Below are 23561 nucleotides of genomic sequence, written 5' to 3'. Positions count from 1 at the left end.
TAAGGATTTCCCGCCCAGACTCAGGAACCCCTAAAGTCAGCCCCAAGTGACTGAAAAAAAATTCCTGCTTTATTCCACCACGGCACGATTGGGGTTGAAGTCCACCGCACGCAGGTCTCCACCCGACTGCGCCTGCGCGAGTCAGGACGTGCGAATTTGCCTCAGACCCTGACGTTTCAGGCAGCCCCTCCTAATCCGGAACACGACCCACATTCCGCCGGTCCTGCCTTGACAGGCGTGACCCTAACCCAATAAGGATGGAGGGCTGAATCCAGCGGAGCCAATGGCGAAAGTCCGAGGGGCGGTGGAGGCGGACTCTGCGAGGAAACAAGAAGACAGGCCCAAGATGGAGGCGGCGGTGGCCGTAGCGGCGTGACAGGTGAGGGCGGGCCGGGCGGGGTTAGGTTTCTGGAGCGACCGCCGGGCACGGGCAGGGAGCCGGGACCGAAAGCTTAGTCCCAGGATGGCTTCGCCTGGGCCCCGGCGCCCCCCGCCCGGAACCGGAGGAGTGGTTTGACCCGGGGCGAGACCATCGTCGACAGCGGGGGTGGGGTGGGTAGACAGGAATAGGGGTGCAAGGCTGCGGGGGATGGTTTCGCCCTTTCGCGTGTGGCAGTGCGCCTGCGCCGAGCTGGAAGGCCCTCGGTAGGCGGGGCCAGGTTGAATGGGGCCTGGGCTGTGGTGTGGTGTCCGGACTCCCTCTAAACCTCCTTGAGGTCTCTTGGTGAACCTGCCTTGCCGGCCATGGGGAGTGCGTGGAGCTGTGGTTCACTAGTCACGACCCACTAGGAGACTGTTTGAGGATTCCCCCATTACTCCTCTTTATTCCTCCCCAGTCTCCTTCCATTGTCACCAGTAATACGTCCGTGATCCCTTCATTAGTTAGGGGGGATTTTGGACCCCTTCACCCCCCGCTTTAAACCTGTTTATCTCACCTCGACAGTGCTTGATAATGCACCATTACCCTCCATTCCCCCATGACAATGCCTGGTGATCTCCATTATCCACTCTTCTCCCCATTACAGTCCCTTCAGCACAGTTTGTGCTGAGCCCCTATGAAGTCCCCATCACAGCCTGGTGACTGCCGTTAGCCACCGAACACAGTGTTTGAGAGCCTGCCACCGTTACAGCCCAGGGCTTAGGGATTCCTGCAGGACCCTTAAAAACACTGTTTGGTGCAATTCCCATTTCCCCCCAACTAAGGGCAGTATCTGATGATCTTGCATTTCTTTCCCATCATCCTGTCTGTGACTCCTCCCTCACCACAGTATCTGGTAACCACCCTTTCTCCATTAAAAAGCCAGGACAGCCTGTTCTTGTCCTTTATGTCCCTGACACGCCTAATTGCAGTGTGGTTTGACTTCCTTGTTACCCCCATCCCCCCAGCACAGAGACTTGATACTCCTGTGCCCTCCAGGACAGTGTGTGCTGCCTCTCCTTGTGTGGTTACTACCCTCTCCTCTGCCCCCACCCTATGAATCCTGGACCTTGGCTCTTAAGAGTGAGACAGACAATAGGGGAGGATGAGCAGAGGAGACACTGGATGAGTTCGAGGTGTTTACAAGATCCCTTGGCCGTTGTGTGTAGATTGGGCAATGGGGGTGGGGGTGATGTGGAGCCTGGAGATTGAATTTTTTTTTTTTTTTTGGTCCCTTCCACTTTGCTTCCAGACTATCATTACTGGACCTCTGAATTCCTCCTGTGTTCTAGGAGCCCCATGGCACCTGCTCAGCCCCGCCTCAGCCCGTCTTGACAAAGTCCTAGGCTCCATGGAGCCACCACGAGGCCCCCCTGCCAACGGGGCCGAGCCATCCCGGGCAGTGGGCACTGTCAAAGTATACCTACCCAACAAGCAACGCACGGTGGTGAGTCTGATGGGCACAGCTGGCGGGGGGTGGGGATGGACCCAGTTGTAAGTCTTGGATCAGAACGGTGACTCGGGGAGGTGGCGGGGGGGGGGGGTGGGCGGTGAGGCTTCTACAGAGGCCCAGGAAAGTCGGCTGGGGCCCGTGTTGGGCACTGACCCACCCGTCTGCACACAGGTGACTGTCCGGGATGGCATGAGTGTCTACGACTCTCTAGACAAGGCCCTCAAGGTACGGGGTCTCAATCAGGATTGCTGTGTGGTCTACCGGCTCATTGAGGGGTAAGTGTGTCCCCCTCCCCGCTTCGACTCCCTCCACTGGGCACCCAGCCTCCTGTCCCCTCCTTGGAGGCATCCGATTCCTTCCCTCTGTCGTGCGGTTTCCATTAGTCTTCCCTTAAGCTCAGTGACTCCATGAGTGTGTGCAGCTTTTGTTTCATAACTTCATTCATTCATTGGCCTTTGAGGCCAGCAGCTCGTCTCTCCTTGGCCCTCAGGTCCTCGCCCTGCTCCCGCGCCTCGTGCCGGAGTTCATCTGTGGTGTTCTTTCACGATTTCATCTGTTTGCCAGCTCTCTGCATCCTCTGCCTCCTCATTCTTGGTCTGCCGAGCTGGGCCACGCAGGCCTTCCATTTATTCTCTGTCCTGGGCTTCCTTAATTGTTTTGTTCGACGCACACATGGCTTTTTATTTGTCGTCTCGGCCGCGTTAGCCACTTTTTCAGGGGCTTGCTGAGCGCTTCTGAGATTTCGTGGTTTATTCACTGTCTCATTTGCTCCTCACCGTGTGGTTAAGAGCATGGGCTCTTCACACTGGCCAGCCACTCTCAGTCCTTTGTGGCCTTGGGCCAGTCATTTTATCCCTCTGAGCCTCAGTTTCCTCATCTGTAAAATGGGGGCGAGGATAGTAATTAGTTCCTAGAGTTGCCATGATGAAAATTAAACACGTTAGATGTTGCTCCATGGATGATGAGCATGGAGGGACTTTTGGGGGTTCCCTGCCTCCCACGAGCCCTGTCCCCCCTCTCACTCACTCCCTTCCATGCCTCCTACAGGCGAAAGACAGTCACCGCCTGGGACACGGCCATTGCCCCGCTGGATGGAGAGGAGCTCATCGTAGAGGTCCTTGAAGACGTCCCACTGACCATGCACAATTTTGTGAGTGTGGGGCGGAAAGTTGGGGCAGACTGTGGGCATGGGGCGGGAGGGTCCTAGACCAGGCCTCAACCTTCCCTGCTCTGTGGCAGCAGGTACGGAAGACGTTCTTCAGCCTGGCGTTCTGCGACTTCTGCCTTAAGTTTCTGTTCCACGGCTTCCGCTGCCAAACCTGTGGCTACAAGTTCCACCAGCATTGTTCCTCCAAAGTCCCCACAGTCTGTGTTGACATGAGCACCAACTGCCGACAGTGAGCCTGGCCTGGGGTGGGTGGGGGAGTGGGGACGACAGAAGCCACAAGGTTCTTACAGACAGCTGACTCTTGTCCTCTTGCCGTATCCCCTTAATGCCCTCAAGGTTCTACCACAGTGTCCAGGATTTGTCCGGAGGCTCCAGACAGCACGAAGCTCCCTCACACCGCCCCCTGAACGAGCCGTTAACCCCTCAGGGTCCCAGGTAGGGGTGCCTTAGCTGGAGGCCTGTTGTCGGGAGAAAAAGATCTGGAGGCCTTCATAGACCACAAGCCATACTTCATTCATTTGTTTATTTGCACACATTAAGCACCTGTAGGTGTGGAGCTGTGGGACCTTGGGCAAGTCACCTAATCTCTCTGGGCCTTAGTTTTCTCATCTACGAAGAGGGGACAATAATACTTTTTACCACATAGGGTTCTGGTGAGAATTTTTTTTTTTTTTTTAGAAAATTCTTTTTTTTTTTTTTTTAAAGGTTTTATTTATTTATTTGACAGAGAGATAGAACAAGTAGGCAGAGAGGCAGGCAGAGGGAGAGGGAGAAGCAGGCTCCCCGCCAAGCAGGGAGCCCGATGCGGGGCTCGATCCCAGGAGCCTGGGATCATGACCTGAGCCGAAGGCAGCTGCTTGACCAACTGAGCCACCCAGGCACCCCTCTGGTGAGAATTTAAATGTGTTAAGGCATATCCAGTGCTTAGAACGAGATCTGGTACAAAATAAGAAGTCCTTATTAATTACAAATACATATGTATAAGTATCTAACTGTTTCGTTAATTCTTGCAGTATAACCATGCTGAAACCTTTCCATTTTGAAATACATATTATTTTATCATAAATTCCCTTTTATTTCTCTTTAACATCAAGTATTATAATACTGTAGTATTTCTTTTTTTTTTAAAACTTTTTTTTTTTTTTTAAGATTGTATTTATTTGTCAGAGAGAGAGAGAACATGAGCCGGGGGAGGGACAGAGGAAGAAGTAGGCTCCCCCGCTGAGCGAAGAGCCTGATGTGGGGCTCGATCCCAGGACTCTGAGATCATGACCTGAGCTGAAGGCAGACGCTTAACCGACTGAGCCACCCAGGCGTCCCAATACTGTAGTAGTTCTATATTAAAGTATATGATTGCTCTAACGTAGCGTAAGTTTATAAAATATGCATTTTATGTGTCTACAAATACGGTACATTATATTAATATATCATGTGTTCTATGTATATTATTTTTATGTAATATAAAACACATTTTTATGTAACAAAATAGTAAAGTTAGGGCATTATGTTGTTTTTAATTATGGGTACATGTAGATTAATTTCTATGCATTTCATTTCAGGATAGTGAAAGGAACATTTAAAAATACATTTGTGACACTAAAATATATATAACATATCTTTATGTATTAACATGTACATCTGTGTATAACATACAGTTGACCTTTGAACAACATGGGCTTGAACTGCATGGGTCCTGTCACACGTGGATTTTTTACATGCAGTACTATAAGTGTATTTTCTCTTATGATTTTCTTAGAAACATTTTCTTTTCTCTAGCTTACCCTATTGTAAGAATACAGTATATGATACATTGAACATACAAAATATGTGTTACTCGACTGCTTATGTTATCGGTAAGGCTTCTGGTCAGCAGTAGGCTCTTAGTAGCTAAGTTTTTGGGGAGTCCGAAGTTACACATGGACGTTCAGCTGGGCAGGGGGTCAGTGGTGCCCCTAATCCCTGCATCGTTCAAGGGTCACCTGTGTAACGTTACTGTAATAGGGCATATTCAGAAGCATTGGCATCTTAATACAGATATATGTTGTATGTCACATAATAATAGATTTGAGTAGTACACACAGAAGATATTATTTATTACTCTTCCCCCCCCACTGTCTTCTGTGGCTTGCTATTCCTCCTTTAGGTGTTTACTCAGATGTCCCCTCAGGGAAGCCTTTCCAGACAGAATCCGTGACACTTTCTGTCTTCTCGTGTTGCTTTACCTTTTCTTTATTGCACCTGTCACCAGCGGACATATTAAATATTCCTTGGGGTTTTTTGGCGCTCTCTCCTCACTAGAACACCAGCCCCACGAGGGCAGGAACTTGTTTTCGTTTTGCCCTCAGTTTTATTTCCACTTGCCGAGTGCCTGCCCTGTGGCAGAGACCATCCTAGGTAGTCTGAGAGCGGTAGTCACAGGAGACGGTGACTCGGAGCTACACATAACGTTTACCGGGCTGGGGGGCGGCTTTCCTCGTTCTCGTTGGTTCGACAGTGATTTCACAGCCTTTCCCCTGCTCTAGCTCCTGCACCCAGCACCGTGAGCCTGAGCACTTTCCCTTCCCCGCCACTGCCAACGCCCCTCTCCAGCGCATCCGCTCCACGTCCACTCCCAACGTCCACATGGTCAGCACCACAGCCCCCATGGACTCCAGCCTTGTCCAGGTTGGTGTGGAGGGGCTCATTCCCAGAGGGCACCGGGCAGAGGGGCGCGCCATTCCTCCTGGCCCCCGTGTCCCCTCTCTGACTCCCGTCCCTCTTCTTGCAGCTCACTGCCCCGAGTTTCAGCACCGATGGTGAGCCCGCCCCCCCCCCCACTCCCGTGCCCCGCGCCCCCTCACCCCACCCCCTGGGCCCCCACTCACATCCCCTCCACACTTGCAGCTGCCGGTAGTAGAGGTGGTGGCGATGGAGCCCCCCGGGGGAGCCCCAGCCCGGCCAGCGTGTCCTCGGGGAGGAAGTCTCCCCATTCCAAGTCCCCATCAGAACAGCGGGAGCGGAAGTCCGTGGCCGATGACAAGAAGAAAGTGGTAAGCTCCGGGGGAGCCTTGGGTGGGGACGCCACAGGCTGAGTGATGAGGGAAGTGGGCAGGCCCCTGAGATGCCGCCCATGTGGCCCACAGAAGAATCTGGGGTACCGGGACTCGGGCTATTACTGGGAGGTGCCGCCCAGTGAGGTGCAGCTGCTGAAGAGGATCGGGACGGGCTCGTTTGGCACCGTGTTTCGCGGGCGGTGGCATGGCGATGTGGCCGTGAAGGTGCTCAAGGTGGCCCAACCCACAGCTGAGCAGGCCCAGGCCTTCAAGAACGAGATGCAGGTGCTCAGGTGAGATGGCACGAGTGTGTGTGTGGGGGGGGGGGCGCGGGGGCGGGGTGGCTTTGGCGCCTCCCCCAGGGAAAGGCCGCGCTCGGGGCCCTTCCCGCACATCAGCCGTGTTTGTGTTGTTATAAGCATCAGCGTAAGCTGTTTCTCAATCAGGGATGTCCCTTTCCCCTCTGGGAGATGGCTCTGTTTAGAGGCCCTCTGATGATATTATTGTTTGGGTTTGGGTTGATACTGCTGTTAATTCATGTCTCCGCCTCCAAAACGTGGGTCTTCTCATTTGCCCAGCACGGGTGGGTATGGCCGTAGGACTTGGGCGTTACTGCGTGCCCTCACGTTAATAGCGTGCTGTTAAGCGCGGTGCCGGGAAGTCTCGTGTCCCTCCTTCCTCTCTGCTTGTATCACATCGTTAGTATTAGGTTTATCGGGGTGGATTCCTGTTATTAATCACAGTAATGCCGTGATTTCAAGAACAGTATTATTTAACTTACTTTAGTCATTGTTTAATTAACGGTTGTAGTTGCTCTACTTAATACGTTGTTAATAGCATATTAGTTAATTTGCACTGAGAAACGCTGGTGTTCCTTTTCTGCCACTCTAGTTACTACCACTCCTGGGGTTGCTGACGTGGACTTGTCCTCTGACAAAAAATGGGCACAGTTACGTTAGAGTTGATGTTATCATAATTTCTTGTGCTATTTTAACATTTATCCTCGTTATGGACACCGCAGTAACAAAACTTTTATTCTCTGTTCCTCTCTGTGAAATGATTTGAGCACGCTGTTAGTTTGCATCGTATTAATGTTTTAACCGTAATTGGACCACTGTGAAGAGCGCTCCTGTCCTCTGTTACCCACTCTGGCGTGAGCAGAATTGCAGAGCATTGTCGATGTTTGCATTTGTGTGACCGTAATACCTGCGGTTACTCCTTCTATAAGGAGGGAAGGTTTTCTTCTAAACCAGAGGGGGGTCTGTTCATCCGTGATGGAGTTTCTGTGAGGTAGACTCAGGTACCCAGTAGCAGTAGCAAGGATAGTGACGTTTTCAGGGTGCTTACCTGTGGTAGGTGCTGTTCCAGGTGCCTTGCCGATTATTTGGGAGCTCTTCTTGCCAACATCCCTATAAGGTAGCTGATATAATGATCACAGTTTTGCAGTTGAGGAAAATGAGAGGTTAAGTGTCATCCCTGAGGTTGCACAGTGAGTACCCGGGGAAGCCTGGATTGGAACAGGATCTAACCTGAGTCCTAACTCCAAGCTCTTTACCTCTGAGCCTCTCGTGGTGATTAACAGGATATAGTCACACGTCACTGGTATTTTTACGGGCGTGTATCAGTAGTATTAGGCTGCTGTATCAGTGAAGAAGGTTGGCATTCCACGTTCTTGTCTGTGAAACGGTCACAGGCCCAGGTCATGGTCAGGGTCAGAGGTTGGCAGGTGTCGATGATGGAGAGCCACTGGTCGGTAGAGGGGTAGGGGGCAGTGGTCTCTCCCTCCCGCTTTTGTTGGGAGACTCGGCTGGGGAAGCTGGGGACACAAGCCCCCCGGGGACGGAATCCTAGCCCATCCAACATACCTCACAAATGCAGTGCGTCTGGCCGCGGCCTGGCCCCGAGCCTCCTGACAGACAGGGTGGAAATGACGACAAAAGGCAGCAGTGAGTGGCACCATCCCTGATGCTCCGAAAGGGGGTTACAGCCGCTCTCTTTCCCTCCCGCCCCGGTACCACCCTCCCTGCTTACAGGAAGACACGGCATGTCAACATCCTGCTGTTCATGGGCTTCATGACGCGGCCGGGCTTCGCCATCATCACGCAGTGGTGCGAGGGTTCCAGCCTCTACCACCACCTGCATGTGGCCGACACGCGCTTCGACATGGTCCAGCTCATTGACGTGGCCCGGCAGACCGCCCAGGGCATGGAGTGAGCCTCCCGGCCTGGGGGTGAAGGGAGGGGGCCGGGGGGCTTGGGGCGGGGAGATGAGGTAACCCCGCGCGCCGGCCAATTTGCCTTCTACTTCCACCCCTACAGCTACCTCCATGCCAAGAACATCATCCACCGAGATCTCAAGTCTAACAGTATCTGCCTGTCCCTGTCTGCGGGCTTGGGGGGGGGTGGGGGCTCAGTGGGTGGCTCTTATTGGGGGGCCCTCTGGAGATGCATGGGGAGGGACACGTGTCACGTGGCTTAATAGGGGCTCTAATGGGGGGGTGTCTCTTGGTCAGGACTCAAGGTTGTGGCTGATTCGGGTGCTGTTGTTGGGGACTTTGGTCAGGGTCCAAGCTATGGGAGCTGTGGAGGGCATGGCAGGTCTGGGTGCCGCTCGAGGGGCTTCCTGGTTAGGAGCCACGGTGGGGGGGGGCAAGCATAGGGGGCATTAATTGGAATTCCCCACTCAAGTCAAGATTGTAGCTAGTTTGTGTGATACCGGGGGGCTTCTGGTCAGGGTCAGAGGCATGACTGGTGGTGGGGGCATCAATGGGAACCGCCCAGTCAGGATGGGAGATGTGGCTCTTGGGAGCTCCTATAGTGGCCCTTGACCCTGGTGGACATCTTCTTACATGAGGGGCTCACAGTGAAGATCGGTGACTTTGGCCTGGCCACGGTGAAGACACGGTGGAGTGGGGCCCAGCCCTTGGAGCAGCCCTCAGGCTCCGTGCTATGGATGGTGAGTTGGGCCAGGCTGGACTGGGGCCATCCAGATAGGGGCATGGGTGGCTGGGGCGGGATGTGGGGAGCTGAGTGGGGATGGGGATGCTTGTGCCAGATGGGGGCGTCTAGACTGCTCATGCTTTACCCCACGTGGGTGCTCTGAGTTGTACCCAGTGTGGTTAGTGGGATCTGGGACAATGGGCGGCCATTTGCTGACCTCCATGGTTCCCCCCTGCCTGGTCTTCCCTATTGAAGGCGGCTGAGGTGATCCGTATGCAGGACCCGAACCCCTACAGCTTCCAGTCAGATGTCTACGCCTATGGGGTTGTGCTCTATGAGCTCATGACCGGCTCGCTGCCGTACAGCCACATTGGCAGCCGTGACCAGGTGGGCCCCACCCTTTACCCATAATCTCCCAGGCACAGACCCCAGATTTCCTCCTTTGTAAAGACCGAGAATGCCACACTTCCCCCAGAAACCCAAAATCTTTTGGGTTGAGAGCTGTCAGCATCCTCTGGTCTTCCCTACCTAGAATCCCCTCCTTCCCTACATATCTACAGTCCTCTGCGTCCTTGAAGTCCAGAACCTGCCATGGCCCCCAAACACACCCAGAAGCCCCCTGGAACTCTAGATACCTACAGTCCTCTGGCCTGGGTACTCAAAATCTCCCAAGTGCCAAAGCCCAGAATCCCATTTCTCCCAGTGACAGAAGCCGTCTGTGCTTCTGGAATACTCACAGATACCCACAGTCATTCAGGCCTTGGGTATCTGGCAGGCTTTGGGGGCCCTGGAACCCATGATACTCTGGGCCCCAGGCTCTCCGAGTTCTCCACGTTGAAGGCCTCCAGGCCATCAGAAACCTGGGATCCTCTAGGCTCCAAGCACTGAGCTGTCACAATCCTACAGGCCACCTGGACCCATAGTTCTCTAGGCACCAGACCCCTACAGAAATACAAGCCCCTGAGTTTTAGACTCCTTTAGCTCCTCCAGACCCAGAACTTCGTGTTTCCCCTGACTCAGTACTTTCTAGGCTTGTAGAAACCTATGAGGCCAGGGATACCAAAATTCTGGATTTCTCCCAAGCTTCAATCCCTCTGTTCTGCAGAGAATCCCTGTCCTCAGAGACCCAGTCCCAAGTCCTCAGAGACCCAGTGTCCTTGGATCCACAAGATCCCCACAGCCCTCCAGACCCCAATACCCAGAGTACCCTAGTTTCCCCCAAAAGGAGCCTCCAAAGCCCCCTTGAGACCCAGAATTCCCTCAGCCTCCCAGCCCAGACCCCCAGATCACCCTATTCCTGTCCCTCCAGATTATCTTTATGGTGGGCCGTGGCTATCTGTCCCCGGACCTCAGCAAAATCTCCAGCAACTGCCCCAAGGCCATGCGGCGCCTGCTGTCTGACTGCCTCAAGTTCCAGCGGGAGGAACGTCCCCTCTTCCCCCAGGTGGGCCTGGTAGGAGGGCTGGATACACTGGGGAGATCGGTGCTCAGGAGGAGGAGGACTCCGGGGTGTCAGTGGGAATTGTGCAAGTTCAATGCTCAGAAGTGTACGGCGTGTGTGCGTGTGTGCGCTTCCCCAGTAGGCTGGGGTTTGTGGGTGTCGGGGTGCCCATGTGGCTCCGGACACCCCCCCAACCTGCCCTTGCCCCCAGATCCTGGCCACGATTGAGCTGCTGCAGCGGTCACTCCCCAAGATTGAGCGGAGTGCCTCCGAACCCTCCTTGCATCGCACCCAGGCCGATGAGCTGCCTGCCTGCCTGCTCAGCGCAGCCCGCCTTGTGCCTTAGGCCCTGCCCCCAGCCACCCGGGAGCCAATCTCAGCCTGCCACACCAAGGAGCCCTGCCCACCAACCAATCAATGTTCTGTTTCTGCCTTGATAACTGCCTCAGGATCCCCCATCCCCGTCCTGGGAGATGAGCGGGTCCCCGTGTGCTTTTCCAGTTCCTCTGGAATTGGGGGACCCCCGCCAAAGACCGAGACCCCTGCTTCCTCCATGATTTGGTTTCCTCTTGCCTTTGGGGATACTTCTAAATTTGGGAGCTCCTCCATCTCCAATGGCTGGGATTTGTGGCAGGGATCCCACTCAGAACCTCTCTGGAATTTGTGCCTGATGTGCCTTCCACTGGATTTTGGGGTTCCCAGCACCCCCTTTGGATTTGGGGGGTCCCCTCTGTGTCTTCCCCACCATTCAAGGACCCCCCTGTTCACCAAGAAGCACAGAATTCTGCTGGGCCTTGGCTTGTTTATTTTGCTTCCCGACTCTTCTCGTGGGGTTCAGAGCCGCTCAAGGGTGGGGGTGAGTCCAGGCAAGGAGTGGTGGGGGGGAAGTGCGGACCACACGAACAGCGCCACTGCACGCTCACCACAGGCGGCACGAGGAACGCAGACCACGTATGCCAAGCACGGCACGAGAGGAGGCCACGGCAGTCACAGACACAGACATCACAGCAAAGGTGGGGAAGCGGAGGACCACTGGCCCTCCGTGTGCAAAGGATTCTGGGAGGATGGGTGGAGTTTGCATATTTAAAGATAGCTGTCAGAGGCAGGGAAGTGGGAGTATGGGTCCCTGGGGAACAGGAGGGTCCTAGCAGTGGGAGGGCCTCCCAATGTGTTGAATGGGGCTGGGGGCGGGTAGGAGAAATCCCTGCGGGGCTGGATAGTGGCATCTGACGAGGTGGCTCTCCAGAGATGGGAGATCCGTGGAAAGGGGCTCCAAGGCAGGGGTTTCTTAAGGATTTCGGAAATTCTGATGGGGCACACGGCGCGCTTGAGAGATCTGGGACCAGGAGGACGATTTTCCAAGAATTTCGGGGCTCCAGGAGGGGCCTTGGTGTCAGGGCCAGAACGGGTTGCCTGGTGTTTGGGAGCTTCTGGGAAGGAAAGTGCACTCCGGGGGGCGGGGGCGGCCGGGAGTAGAGGTCTTCGGGAGTTTGGAGGTTCTAAAACTGAAAAGTAAGTCTTGAGGTGGCCGGGAGTGGGCTTTTAAAAGGACTTGGGGATTCCAAAAGTGAGAACTGGTGTTAGGAGCAGGAGTGAGGGGTTCCCCAGGGACGGGCATTCTGCGGAGTGAGAAGAGGGATCTTGGCGGACCAGGAGAGGGCTTCTCAAGGGATTTGGAGACTCCAGAAGTGAGAAATGGATTCAGGGCCCAGAGGGGGGTTGCCCAGGAGGAATTAAGGGTTCTCAGGGTGGGGTGTCAGTCGGAGAAGAGGCTGGCGAAGGACTTCCTCAGGCTGCGGATGGTCTCAGCTTTCACCTCGTCCTGGCTAAGGCTGGGCCTGGGCGGGGCTGGCTCTGGAAGGTTGAAGGCATTGGTCAGAGACTGGGATTTGCTAGAGAGAGACAAGGTGGAGGCATGGGAGGAAGGGGGGGGAGGAAGGGAGGAAGGGGAGAGAAACACAATGTTACCCCAGGCCCGGCCCAGCCCTGCCCCTCTAGTCCTGGGGCTGTGCCTGTGACCCTCCCACCCACCCTCACAGGCCTGGACCCTGCTGGAGTCTCGGGTGGAGTTGGGGGAGCCCTGGGCCAGGCTGGGAGGACTTGGATCTAAGGTGAAGTCTGGGCTTAGTGGGAAGAGGCCCAGACTGAACCTCCTCTTCACATTCTAGGCTGGACTGGGAGGAGCTGGAGGTGCAGGGGAAGATGGCGGGGCACTTTCCAGCCTGGGTGAGGTGTCCTGGAGGGAGCACGGTGTGGTTCGCACCCAAGACTGGCTGGCAGGGGGTGGTGGTGGGGGGCAGGTCTAAGGGGGAGTAGTTGCATGTGGCGGGGAGGACTTCTAAGCTAAGGTGGGGGGAAGTCTGGAGTGCACCAGAAGAGGTAGAGAGGACGGTATGATGATTTGGGGGGAGACTGGGATGGCCCAGAGAGGAGCCTAGGCTGTAGGGAAAGCATGAGGGCAGCTGGGAAGAGCATGAAGTGACAGGACGACAGTGAATTGGGCCCGGGAGGAGTTTGGGGGTTCGGCTGGGAGGAGTCCGTTTGGGCAGGAGAAGGGTGCGTTTTGCTGGGAAGGCTCCAGACGGGCGGGGAGGAAGATCTGCTGGGCAGGGAGGTACTCGGGGAGGGTCAGCAAGGCGCCAGGGTTGGGCCCAGAGGGGCTGGGGTAGGGGGTTTTCCCAGGGGCCTGTTTGGAGGACCTGGAACTAAAAAGGGGTTTCTCTGGGATTCTGGCACGAATCTCTGGTGTGGAGGGGTGGATAGCTCGGAGGAGGGTTCTGCCCAGACAGGACATGGAGCTCTTGGGACTCCTGTGTGGGACCTGGGTCCAAGGAGCCTGGGAGCTGGGGCCACTCTCCTGGTTCGGGAGCCTGTTTTGGGAGCAGCAAGGCAAGGGCTGCCGTGGGGTCCTCTTACTTGAGCTGGGGGTGCGGGGGTCCCCCGGCAGTGGCGGGTGGCGGCACGTCCTGGCTGGGTTTCTGGGCCAGCTGAGGCTTGGTGGGCCGTCCAGCAGGTCCTGGGCCACTGGGCCGCGGCTGCTGCGTGGTGGGTGGCCCAGTGCGGGGCATGGGACCCGCCTGGCTGGCCTGGCGTGTGGGGCCGGCAGGGCCCGGGGGTTTCTGGGGTGGGCCCTGGCGCTGCTGACCACCCGGTGGGGCCCCCGAGACCTTTGGCGGAGCCTGACCGGAGACGGATGTCTGCCGGGTAGCCTGTGGGGGGCCCGCCTGGCGCTGGGGAGATGGGGAGGCGGGTGGGCGGGCTGCTGGAGGTGCCCCAGGTCCTCCCGCCACCGGCCGGGATTGGCGGCCTTGACCCTGGGCCAGCGGTGGGGCCTGGGACACAGGCTGCTGGGGCGCTGATGTGGGACTTGGTAGGCGCTGGGGCAGGGGACTGCCAGCTGGGGGTCCAAGGCCCGAAAGGTGCTGCTGGCCCTGCGGGGGCGGGCGCTGCTGCAACGGGGGTCCCTGGCGTTGGGGGCCTGGGCCCGGCTGTGGAGGGCCACCTGAGGGACAGAAAAAGTGCACATGTGAGAGGTGGGTGGGGGGTCTGCCAGTCCAGTAGGGGCCCAGGAAGCCGGCCCCTCACTTACCCTGGGGTGGGGGTCGTTGCTGAGCCGGAGGCCCCGAGGGCTGCTGGGAGGTCTGGCGGCCCAAGGGCAGGGCCCCTGGGGACGGAGTCTGCGGCAGAGGAGTGGAGCAGGAGAGATTAAAAATAGTCACGGGCCGGCCTGAGCGTCAGCCAATCAAAACGACACGGGCTGTTCTTGTGCTGGGTGTTGCCGCGCCTGTGGCTGAGCTGAGGGGGTGTCAGGCCGTGTTTGTGTGTGTGTGTGTGTGTGTGTGCTGGGGGGGGGCTAGTTCCCAGGGGCTGGCCGGGAGGCACTCAGGGAAATCAGGACAGCGGCTGTTTGATCAAGTTTAAAAATGACTGCTAACTGCCACCACCCACGCGTCGTGGCAGCGCCCTCGGCCGGCCGCTTCTTAGCTCTGCGGCGGCGTGACCCCGGGCTGGCCGGCCCGCCACCAGCCGCCTCGCGCCAAGGGCCATCGCCCGGCACCAGGGGCCTGACCTGGCTGTGGGAGCCCCGGCCGGGGGAGGCCTCCCGCTGCCGCTGCCTGGGCAGGGCCTGGGCCATCTTGTTGACCACAAGCTCCACGATGAGCTGCTTGTCTTCATCTTGGTGGTCCCCGATGAGCGGCATGGAGGAGCCCACCACCTGGGGGAGGAAAAGGGGCGCAGTGAGGAGAGAGGCGGGAAGGTGCCTGGGAGGGTGACAGTGACAAAGTGCCTTCAGTTGGGGAACGGCAGGGCTGCTGCCAAGGAAACTGAGATTCAGTTTGCCAAGCACCAGCTCTGCAGTGTGAGGAAGGCTTGTCGGTTACAGGTACCTTACAGCTGGGGCGGGGGTGGGGTGGGGGGGTGGGGTGGGGGTGTTGGTTGCTACAGCTCAGAGCAGAGTTCCACTCAGGGCCTGTGGGGCCAAATCCAGCCCACCTCACCCCTGTTTGGGGATGGCCCCTGAGCTAAGGGGTGGGTTTTGCACTTTTGAATTGTTGGGGAAAAAACCAAAAGAAGATTTCATGCCATGTGAAAACATATGAAGTTTAGATTTCTATGTGCATATGGTTTTAGGGAATGTGACACAGCCGTGCTTTTTTTTTTTTCTTTTTAACATACTGTCTTTGGCTGCTTTTGCAGAGTAGCTGCAACAGAGACTGTATAGCCCACAAAGCCCAAAACGTGCACTGTCCGGCCCTTGACAAAACGTTTACCAATCCCTGCTTTATAGTGTGCTAGGTGCTCTGTCGTTCACGAAGAACTTTGTGGCTTATATAGTACTTTACAGTTTACAAAGCTCCTGTTCTTCAAGGGACTGGGGGTATATGGTGAGTTTAGATTTCGGAAAGTGCTTTGCTAGGGCACCACTGTTTACAAAATGCCTTACCACGTATAAAGCGCTGCCGTTTACCAAGCACTCCACATTTTCAAGGCACTTTAGAGTTTATAAATGGCTTTGCAGTTTCCCAGGGGTACTGCTCTCTACAAAGAACCTTAGAATGTTGAAAGCACTTTGCTTCGATAACAGGGACCTCCCGGTTTACTGAGCTCCTTTTTTTAATTTTATTTTTTATGTTTTAATTTTTTTGAAAGATTTTATTTATTTGAGAGAGAGAGCACAAGCAGGGGGAGCAGCAGGCAGAGGGAGAAGCAGGCTCCCCACAGAGTAGGGAGCCCCCCGCGGGGCTCAATCCCAGGACCCCGGGATCGTGACCTGAGCCAAAGGCAGACGCTTAACCGACTTGAGTCACCCAGGTGCCCCCCAAGCTCCTTTTTATTAAAAAATAGTTTTATAAAGCACTTCGCTGTTCACGCGGCACTTCCTACTTTGTAAGGTACCTTCCAGTTTACAGAGTGCTTCAGTAGCCACCTTCTGGGCCATGGGGAACTGCACAGTTCACTGCGCGTCGCTGCCATGCGCCTCCCTCCGTACCCCCACCACTTTCCGGGCGCTCCCACCTCAATGATGTGATCCCTTCCGTCCTTGCCGTGCAGCGCCTCCACCGCGCAGATGTCCAGTCCCCCAAAAATCTCTGAGCAGGTATCCACCCACAGCTTGTACCTGCCAAGACGGGGGGGGGGCAGGCAGCCTGTCAGTGCTTGGCTTGGGGCGCGCCACCCTCCCCGCCACCCCCACCTCCGATCCGGCCGGGCCCCGGGCCACCCCCACCTGTCAGACATGGCGATCTGCTCGAGCATCGCAGAGCCGGTGTTGGTCTTCCAGTTTCCCGACACTGACGTTCTCCTGCGGCGGGGAGGGGGGCCGAGAGGAGAGAGGACCGAAGCTCAGGGGAGCCTGGGCTGCGTGGGGCAGGGGCCCCCGACCCCGGCCCTGGTCTCTGCACTCACATGTAGGCTTTGTAGTTCTGCCCAATCTTCTGGACACGCACGTCATATTTGGCATCGATGAAGGGCTCGGCGGTGGCGTACGTCTTGGTCAGTGCCACGACACTCGCGATGTCCTGGAAGTCGTGCTGGTTGTCCACCTTGACCTGTGGGGAGCGGGGCCTGCTGAGGACAGGGCAGCCGTGGGCCGCGGGGGCGGGGGGGGTGCCTCGGGCTGGGGGCGTGCGCACCGATGGGCCGGGGGACCCCGGGGACATAACAACCGTGTGGCACTCAAGCATGCAGGATTGTGGGCCTCCTGGCTTTCACACGGACACAAGAGACACACAGGTGGGGAGATGCAACTTGGAACACACTGAAAACGGTTGAGTTGTCCACTTCAAGTGGGTAAGTGGTATGGGAGGTGACTTTTTCCTCAGTAAAGCTGTGGGAAAATGGTGTGTACGTATAGTCCGTGCATGTGAGCACCCAGACCCAAAGTCAGTGGTACACACGATACGAAAGCAGACAGAAGCACAGACACACATTCCAAGTTGGCTTCCTACGTACACAGAGCCAGACTCAGGGGGACGGAAAGCATACAGGACCCCAAGACCCTTGAACATGAAAGACCACACGCTGTGTGTTCAACACAGAGGCACGCGTATACACAGACACAATGCCGGCTACACGAACAAAAGAATAGGACACACAAAACTGGTTGAACGTCTGACAGAAAATTGGGCCAACAGAATCTAAGCATGTGAGGGAAACAATACACATCGATGAAGACGCCCCAGGACACACAGTCATACAGAATGACTGGTGTGCGTTGAATGTGCGATACACACAGACACACGTGCGCACGATGCCAGGAGCGTGCACCACGCACACGCGCACACGCACACCCCGTCTGGGGACTCACCTTGCCCATCCCGGAGTGCGCATGCCCCATCTTCACCACCACAGGGTACGTCGTGCTGCTGAGCTGGTGGGGGGGAAGGCAGAGCATGGTCAGGGCGGGAGGGCCGATGGCCAGGGGTGGGGATGCCGCTGAGAGAAGCCCATTCAGTGGGAGCCACAGTAGGAGCCATTTCCCGGAAGAGGCGAGTCAGAGACAGATAGCAGCGCCAGGCCGGGGGCGGGGGGGGGGGTGTCACACAGCGTCTCTGAGCCCAGAATCGAACTCAGAGCCCTGCCTGCCTGTCCCTCCCTCCACTACCCCCAAGTGCCAGACATCCCGCCTCTGCTTTCCCGGGCAGAGGCATGGGATAGGGGTGGGGGACTTTTCCGGAAAAGGGAAAATTTGTTTTGACAGTGAATGGATGATAGAGAAGTGAGTGTGTGCATGTGTGTGCGTGGGGGTGTGGTGGTGAGCACGTAGTAACCGGACCCCTGGGCCAGGCCTCCTGTGTGAGCATGGTTCGGACACAGCCCACAGACCCGCACACAACCCCTCGGAACCCAGACCCAGACGTTCCCACGCGTGTCGGGACCCGCACGATGGAAAGACCCAGGACCAACGCAGGCTCGGAGCACGCCTCGCTCTCTGGCTGCCGAGATCCGCACAGCCGTTCAGCCTGCCAGGTGTTTGCCGTGTGGGCAGGGGCCCGTGCCCCTGGCCAGCCTCACCGCCCAGCAGCGCACGCGCGGGCACACACACGCGCACACACCCCTTCCTCTCGCCCAAACGCACACGATAGAGGGACACACACAACGTGGAGGATTACCCATGCAGTACAGAGGCACGGCCACAGGACGCAGACAGAACTGGGCACGTACTGAACGCTCACAGACACATGCAACACTCCCAGGCATCCGCACAACGGACAGGACCCACGCCACATAGAGAAGTCCGCACCCTTCTGGGTATTCACATGACCACCACGGCCCTGGGCACACAAGAGGTCCATCTAGGGACACACACACACACACACACACACACACACACACACCATGCCCGGCCATCTATGCAAACGGAGAGGCACACACACGGCCAGAGACGCCCACGAGCTGCCGAAGTAGAAGCCCACACTCCTGGGTGGGCGCGCACGCACGCACACACACACATTCGGGTGTGGGGGTAACCCGAGTGCCCCGCGCCCCCGGCTGGGGGAGAGTGCAGCTGGCGGCCCCGGGGGCCGAGAGAGGGCATTCCTGGCATTCCCGGAGGGGCTGCTGGGCGGCGGTGGCTCCCAGTTCCCGACAGGCACAGGAAGCCCGCAGGCTCAGGGTGACCGACTGACCTCCAGGCCTCCCCCCTCTCTCCCCACACCCCCACCTTCCTCATTTCCCAAATGACTGGCATCACGACGGGGCCCTGCGAGGCACGGCGCTGGGACAGGGGTTCCGGGGGACCCTCTAGGTAGCATTCCAGGGCGACGGTGCAGAGGCTCGGGCGCCCTCGCGGCGCGGACGTGAACACCACGTTCACAGTTAGACGTGCAGCCTCCACCCGCCCTGCAGAGGCAGACGTGCGACTCCCAGAAGCAACACAGAACACAACGGGGCTACCCCCAGCCCCCAGGTACACACGAGCACCGCGCGGAGGGGCACACGCCGCCTAGGGGCGCACACACAGTTCTCAGACGCAGAGACACGGGAGAGCTGCGCGCTAGTGCACCTCCCCCCCCCGGTTTCTAGGCCCCTCTTTTCATAAACGTTCCTTGTTTCCGCGGGACCTGAGCCTGAGCACAGCCCCGTGTGTATGTGTGCTGGCGGGGAGCTTCGCACTCTAGGATCCCCTGGCGAGCCCTAGGTCTGACTCTTGGCCTCTCCTCTTCCTCAGGCCACGTGGAACCCCAGGCAGGTCGCTTAACCTTCTCTGGGCCTCAGTCTCCCGATCTATACAAAGGGCACCACGAGGCCCAAGCACTTGGCATGCTGTGGCGATGGTGGGGCGTCCGCTCTGCACACGCGGCCGGTCCCCATGCGCCCCCCTAACCACCCGTCCAGCTCCCCAGGTGGTCACACACCTGGATACCCCTCCTCGACACCCCACCGGTTTCAAAGCCTGCACTAAAAGCCAGATGCCCAGAACCCCCCACGTGTAGACAGTCCGCCCGACTCGGTGCTGACTCAGGCTGCGGAGTCTGCTGGCCTCAGAAGCCGGGTCCGTGAGGGGCTTTCCCTTCCTGCGAGGCTCCCTCCGGCCAAGCGCGGACTTACTCAGCCCCTGCCTCATCCACTCTCCCTCCCCGCTTTCACAACCGGCTTCCCCAAATTCCTGGTTTACTTCCCTTCTCCCCAACAGGGTCATTTCTTCATTCTCACTTCTGGGCTGGTGGCTCTTGACCCCTTGGTATGTCGCAGTTCCCTCATCTGCATAAGGAGATACGCAAGTCTCCCGCTACCAGGGAAGTTGGGAGGAACAGATTAGTTATTTCAGGGCAAGTGCTTAGCTCAGTATCTGGCACACAGAAAGTCTCCATCCTCAAAAAGTGTGCGGCACCGTTATCATTACGGGTGGGGGGGGGGGCAGGCAGCCAACATTAATTAGCAAGGAGGCAGTTGGGCTTGGCTGAGAGATGAAAGCCCTCACAAAGATCTTAGAGCAGGGTTTGATACCCATAAGAGCTGCTGCTGGTGGTGCTCACCGAGCTTAACCTCCCTGAGTTCAGCAAGCTTCGGGAGCCAGGGGGTAATGAAGCCCGAATGGGAGAATTTACACAAAGAATATGGGGCGCAGCGCGCAGTAAGTGCTCAGTAAGCGGCTGCTAGAGCGTCGCTCCCATCACTATTATTATTGGTCGGCCCTCTCTGACTAACAAAGGATGTTAATGAGCCCTTAGAGCCCTTTCCCAGGACCCCAGAGAAGATTCAGGCAGCATCTGGAAGCTGGTGGGCAGGGATTGCCTCACCACCGCCCCCCTCCCCAGAGGTGTGGGAGGATTGGTGGGGAAGGGGCAGGGCAGGATGGGAGGGGATCTGTTTTCTACTGACTCACTGCCCTCTTTCCCCACCAGTGAACTCCCCCCCCCCGACCCCAATGCTCACTAATTCACTGGCACATTCCCCGCTTGCCAGGGCTGTGCCACGCCTGGGGTAAGATCCTGGCACCAATTAGCCTGCGTTCAAATCCCAGCCATGCCCTGTGATCCTGGGAAAGTTCTTCAGTCCCTCTCTGCTCCTATTTCCTCGTCTGTAAAACGGGACGAATACTGGTCCCCATCTCAGAGGTTTTACTGTGAGCTTTAAGTGAGAAAAGTTATGCTGTGTGCCTGGTACACAGTTGATGCTTGCCTGTGTGTGTGTGTGTGTGTGTGTGTGTGTGTGTGTTTCTTAAAGATTTTATTCTAAGTAATCTCTACACCCGACGTGGGGCTGGAACTCACCACCCCGAGATCAAGAGTCAGCTCCACGGACTGAGCCAGCTCGGCGTCCCTGCCTGTGTTTTTGAGAGGGCTTAAGATCCATGCTCTCGGCCTTCTCTCTCTTCACTGCTTCTACTCAATTTGTTTCCTCTCTGCCTCGCTCACCCTTCGCCAGACTGTCAGATCTCCCAGGAGAGGGGTTTCTGTGGGTGCTTGGCACACACACTAGGCGCACCAGCAATGTTTATTAAAGGGGACGAACTCACTCGGGCTTCAGCCATGGGGAGCTGGGCAGGGCGGGCTGCGGGTGATTTGGATCGACTTTGGAGAAAGTTTGGAGACTTTAGGGAACTGCCCCGGGCGGGGGGGCGGGGGGGGTAGTCCTGCCTCGAAGCCCTCCAGAGGCTGCCTGGAAGGACTGGTGACTGATGTGGAGATGGGGGTGGGCGGCCAGGGCGAGGCCCAGAAGGAGGGAGGGGAGGAGGGTGCATCTCCTTTTCAGCAGCCCTCAGCCCGCCCCTTGGCCTCCACCGAGGGTGGGCGGATGAGTAATGCATCCAGGAAGCCTGGAGGCCTGCGGTTTCCGCACCGCTGCCGCCCCCGCCCCTCGCGTGGACATTTATCCCCCGCTGCTCAGGCCCTGCCGCCATCGCCGCAGACCCGGCGCCCCGAGAGATACACCGCAGGTAGGCTGGGGCCCCGGGTGGCCCCGCGGGGCCTGGAGCTGGGCTGGAGCCTTCCTGCCGGACCCCTGGCTGCTCAGCCCGGCCGGCGGGTTCCGGGACCCCGGGCTGGTCAAGGGGAGGAGGGCGGGAGGGTCCTGGACCGGCTCCCCCGATTCCCACACTCCAGACTCCTTGGAACCCCGACATCTATCCCCGACTCCTCCGAACCCAGGAGCCCCTAATATCACAGCTGCCTTCCAGGCCGCCAACTCCCCTAAATTCTGCCCCCCCAACCCTCCAGACTCCTAAATCCCCAACTCCACAACTTTCTCTGCTCCCAAATCCCTCAGGCACCCTGCCCCCTTAAGTCCCTAAACTCCCTGAACCCCCAAGCTCCTCCCAATTCCTCAGCGTCTCTCCACTGCCCCCAATCTCAATATGCACAACCCCGAAACCCCAAACGCCTCCAGCTCCCCAGACCCCAAATTCCTCACCCCCAGCTTCTCGACCTTCCAACTTTCCAACGCCCCTAAATCCCGCAACCCCTCTGCCCCCTATTCTTCAAACACCACAGTCTCATGGCCCCCCACTCACCCAGTCCCTGAAATTGCTCAACTCCCAGACTCTCCCAACCCCCAGCCCTCTCAGCTCCTCTGGGCTTCCAAATCCCCGCCCCCCTTTAAAATCTCCACACTCCCCAACCCTTCAAGCCCAGAGTGCAGCAGCTTAATCCCCTTCCAAGCTGGCGGCGGCGGCGGCGGGGCGGGGGGCGCTGCCCACGTCCGCAGAGGACCGCTGAGCCCTCCTCCCCACCCCGCAGCACCCACCATGGCACCCCTTGCGCCCCTGCCCTCCTGCATCCTGTTGTTGCTGTGGCTGCCGGCCCCTAGCAGGGCCTGTACCTGTGCCCTGGTGCACCCGCAGATGGCCTTCTGCAACTCCCAGATCGGTGAGTGTACCCCACTCTGCCCCCTACACTCTGCGCTTTGGTTTCCCCTCAGTCCCGCGGGGTTCACAGCGGTGCCTACCTCTAGGACAGTCCCACTCAGCCCTGCCCTGACTCTTGTAGCCGCACTGCCATGCTCAGGCTTCCCTGATTACTCCAGGCCCAATCCCACCTCAGGGCCTTTGTACTGGCGGCTTCCTCTGCCTGGTACACGCTTCCCCGCAGGTATCCACACGGGGGGCGGCCCCAGACGTCGGGACGGTCTTCCTCGACCACCCTGTTCGGAATCCCCTAGTACTCCTGATGCCCGGCTCTAAAATTCCTCATCACACTGACTACCTTCCATACACTTATTATTTTGCTTCTCTTGAGTCTCCTCCTGCCTAGAATGTGAGCTCCACGAGGGAGCGGGCTTCCGTCTTTTTTGTTCACTGTTGTGTTCCTAACACCCAGAACAGTGCCCGGCACACAGCGGGCTCTGAAATACTGCTTGAGCGAATGAGCACACGATGAATACAGGAGAAGGGCTTAAAGCAGCTCCCGACAAAGAGAAGTCACTCGGTGTACAGATGCTTCAGTTAACCAGTGTGTACCTCGCTTAGCGAGCCGGCTGGCATTCCGGCGATCCCTAGTGAAATACGTGGTTCGCGGGTGTTAGTACCGTGATTATGTTATTTTATTGGCTCGTGCAGCCCATTTGACTCGTCTTTCCCCCCCCCCTCCCTCCTGCAGTCATCAGGGCCAAGTTCGTGGGGACCGCAGAAGTCAACCAGACCAGCTTAAACCGGCGTTACGAGATCAAGATGACCAAGGTATCCGTCCTGCCCTTTCCCCAGCACTGCCTAACATCTGCCTTCCCGTCAAAGTCAAAGCCGAGGAAGTTAGCTGTGATGTCAGGATGCTAAGGAGGACTTCAGGGAAGAGTGTGGAGTGGGAGGGCTGTGTCAGTAAACGAGACTCTTGCCCTCCTCCGTCGACAGATGTTCAAAGGGTTCAACGCCTTGGGGAATGCCTCTGACATCCGGTTCATCGACACCCCCGCCCTGGAGAGCGTCTGCGGATACGTGCACAAGTCCCAGAACCGCAGCGAGGAGTTTCTCGTCGCCGGTGAGGCCCCGCCCCCTCGCCCCGTCCCTCCGACGCTGCCCGGCAGCCGGGAGCGGGCGACGCTCCGAGGGGCTGGTCCCCGTTGAAATGGGGACCGCCCCGGTTTCAGCCCATCGGGAAAGGGGAAAGCCGGGGGCTTTGCCCAGCGGGGGTCTGTGCGCCCGGGACGCCAATCAGGCGCCGCCTTGCCCCCGCC

General features: G+C 57.6%; 3 protein-coding genes across 6 annotated transcripts in view; 2 read left to right on the top strand and 1 right to left on the bottom strand.

The window, feature by feature from the left end:
• The first annotated feature begins 219 nt into the window (after window positions 1–219).
• On the top strand, window positions 220–11243 carry ARAF (A-Raf proto-oncogene, serine/threonine kinase). 3 transcript variants are annotated; one of them, XM_031026846.2, is made up of 16 exons: window positions 221–379; window positions 1671–1865; window positions 2043–2146; window positions 2919–3021; window positions 3114–3268; window positions 3376–3474; window positions 5562–5703; window positions 5807–5834; window positions 5923–6068; window positions 6162–6364; window positions 8105–8281; window positions 8390–8436; window positions 8908–9026; window positions 9266–9397; window positions 10320–10454; window positions 10663–11243. In XM_031026846.2, the coding sequence occupies exons 2-16, from the start codon at window positions 1770–1772 to the stop codon at window positions 10795–10797; spliced, it is 1821 nt and encodes a 606-aa protein (XP_030882706.1). In that variant the 5' UTR covers window positions 221–379; window positions 1671–1769; the 3' UTR covers window positions 10798–11243. The 3 variants fall into 3 exon arrangements, with proteins under 3 accessions (XP_081665484.1, XP_030882706.1, XP_030882707.1); XM_031026847.2 differs by having other exon boundaries at window positions 224–379; window positions 1711–1865; XM_081809358.1 differs by lacking the exons at window positions 5562–5703; window positions 5807–5834; window positions 5923–6068; ... (5 more) ...; window positions 10320–10454; window positions 10663–11243 and having other exon boundaries at window positions 220–379; window positions 3376–3478.
• SYN1 (synapsin I) overlaps window positions 11234–23561 on the bottom strand; it is a 46355-nt gene continuing 34027 nt past the window's right edge. The window contains exons 6-13 of one of the 2 annotated variants that reach the window (XM_006732176.3): window positions 17260–17322; window positions 16359–16501; window positions 16180–16254; window positions 15969–16071; window positions 14521–14667; window positions 14041–14128; window positions 13368–13953; window positions 11234–12343 (exon numbers count right to left, since the gene is read on the bottom strand). In XM_006732176.3, coding sequence (XP_006732239.1) covers window positions 12208–12343; window positions 13368–13953; window positions 14041–14128; window positions 14521–14667; window positions 15969–16071; window positions 16180–16254; window positions 16359–16501; window positions 17260–17322 — 1341 coding nt within the window. In that variant the 3' untranslated portion in view covers window positions 11234–12207. The remainder of the gene's footprint in view (window positions 12344–13367; window positions 13954–14040; window positions 14129–14520; window positions 14668–15968; window positions 16072–16179; window positions 16255–16358; window positions 16502–17259; window positions 17323–23561) is intronic. The other variant, XM_006732178.3, reaches the window with a different exon arrangement.
• The window catches only part of TIMP1 (TIMP metallopeptidase inhibitor 1), a 3572-nt gene continuing 1183 nt past the window's right edge, over window positions 21173–23561 (top strand). Inside the window, exons 1-4 of the mRNA XM_081809287.1 lie at window positions 21173–21333; window positions 22133–22261; window positions 22991–23070; window positions 23239–23446. Of these exons, the coding sequence (XP_081665413.1) occupies window positions 21192–21333; window positions 22133–22261; window positions 22991–23070; window positions 23239–23446 (559 nt within the window). The 5' untranslated portion in view covers window positions 21173–21191. The remainder of the gene's footprint in view (window positions 21334–22132; window positions 22262–22990; window positions 23071–23238; window positions 23447–23561) is intronic.

The sequence above is a fragment of the Leptonychotes weddellii genome, chromosome X, assembly GCF_054177405.1.
Source record: "Leptonychotes weddellii isolate Sample4059 chromosome X, ASM5417740v2, whole genome shotgun sequence".
Classification (NCBI taxonomy): Eukaryota; Metazoa; Chordata; class Mammalia; order Carnivora; family Phocidae; genus Leptonychotes; species Leptonychotes weddellii.
Note: the sequence above shows the minus strand (reverse complement) of the source record. Positions and strands in the feature narration are given on the sequence as shown.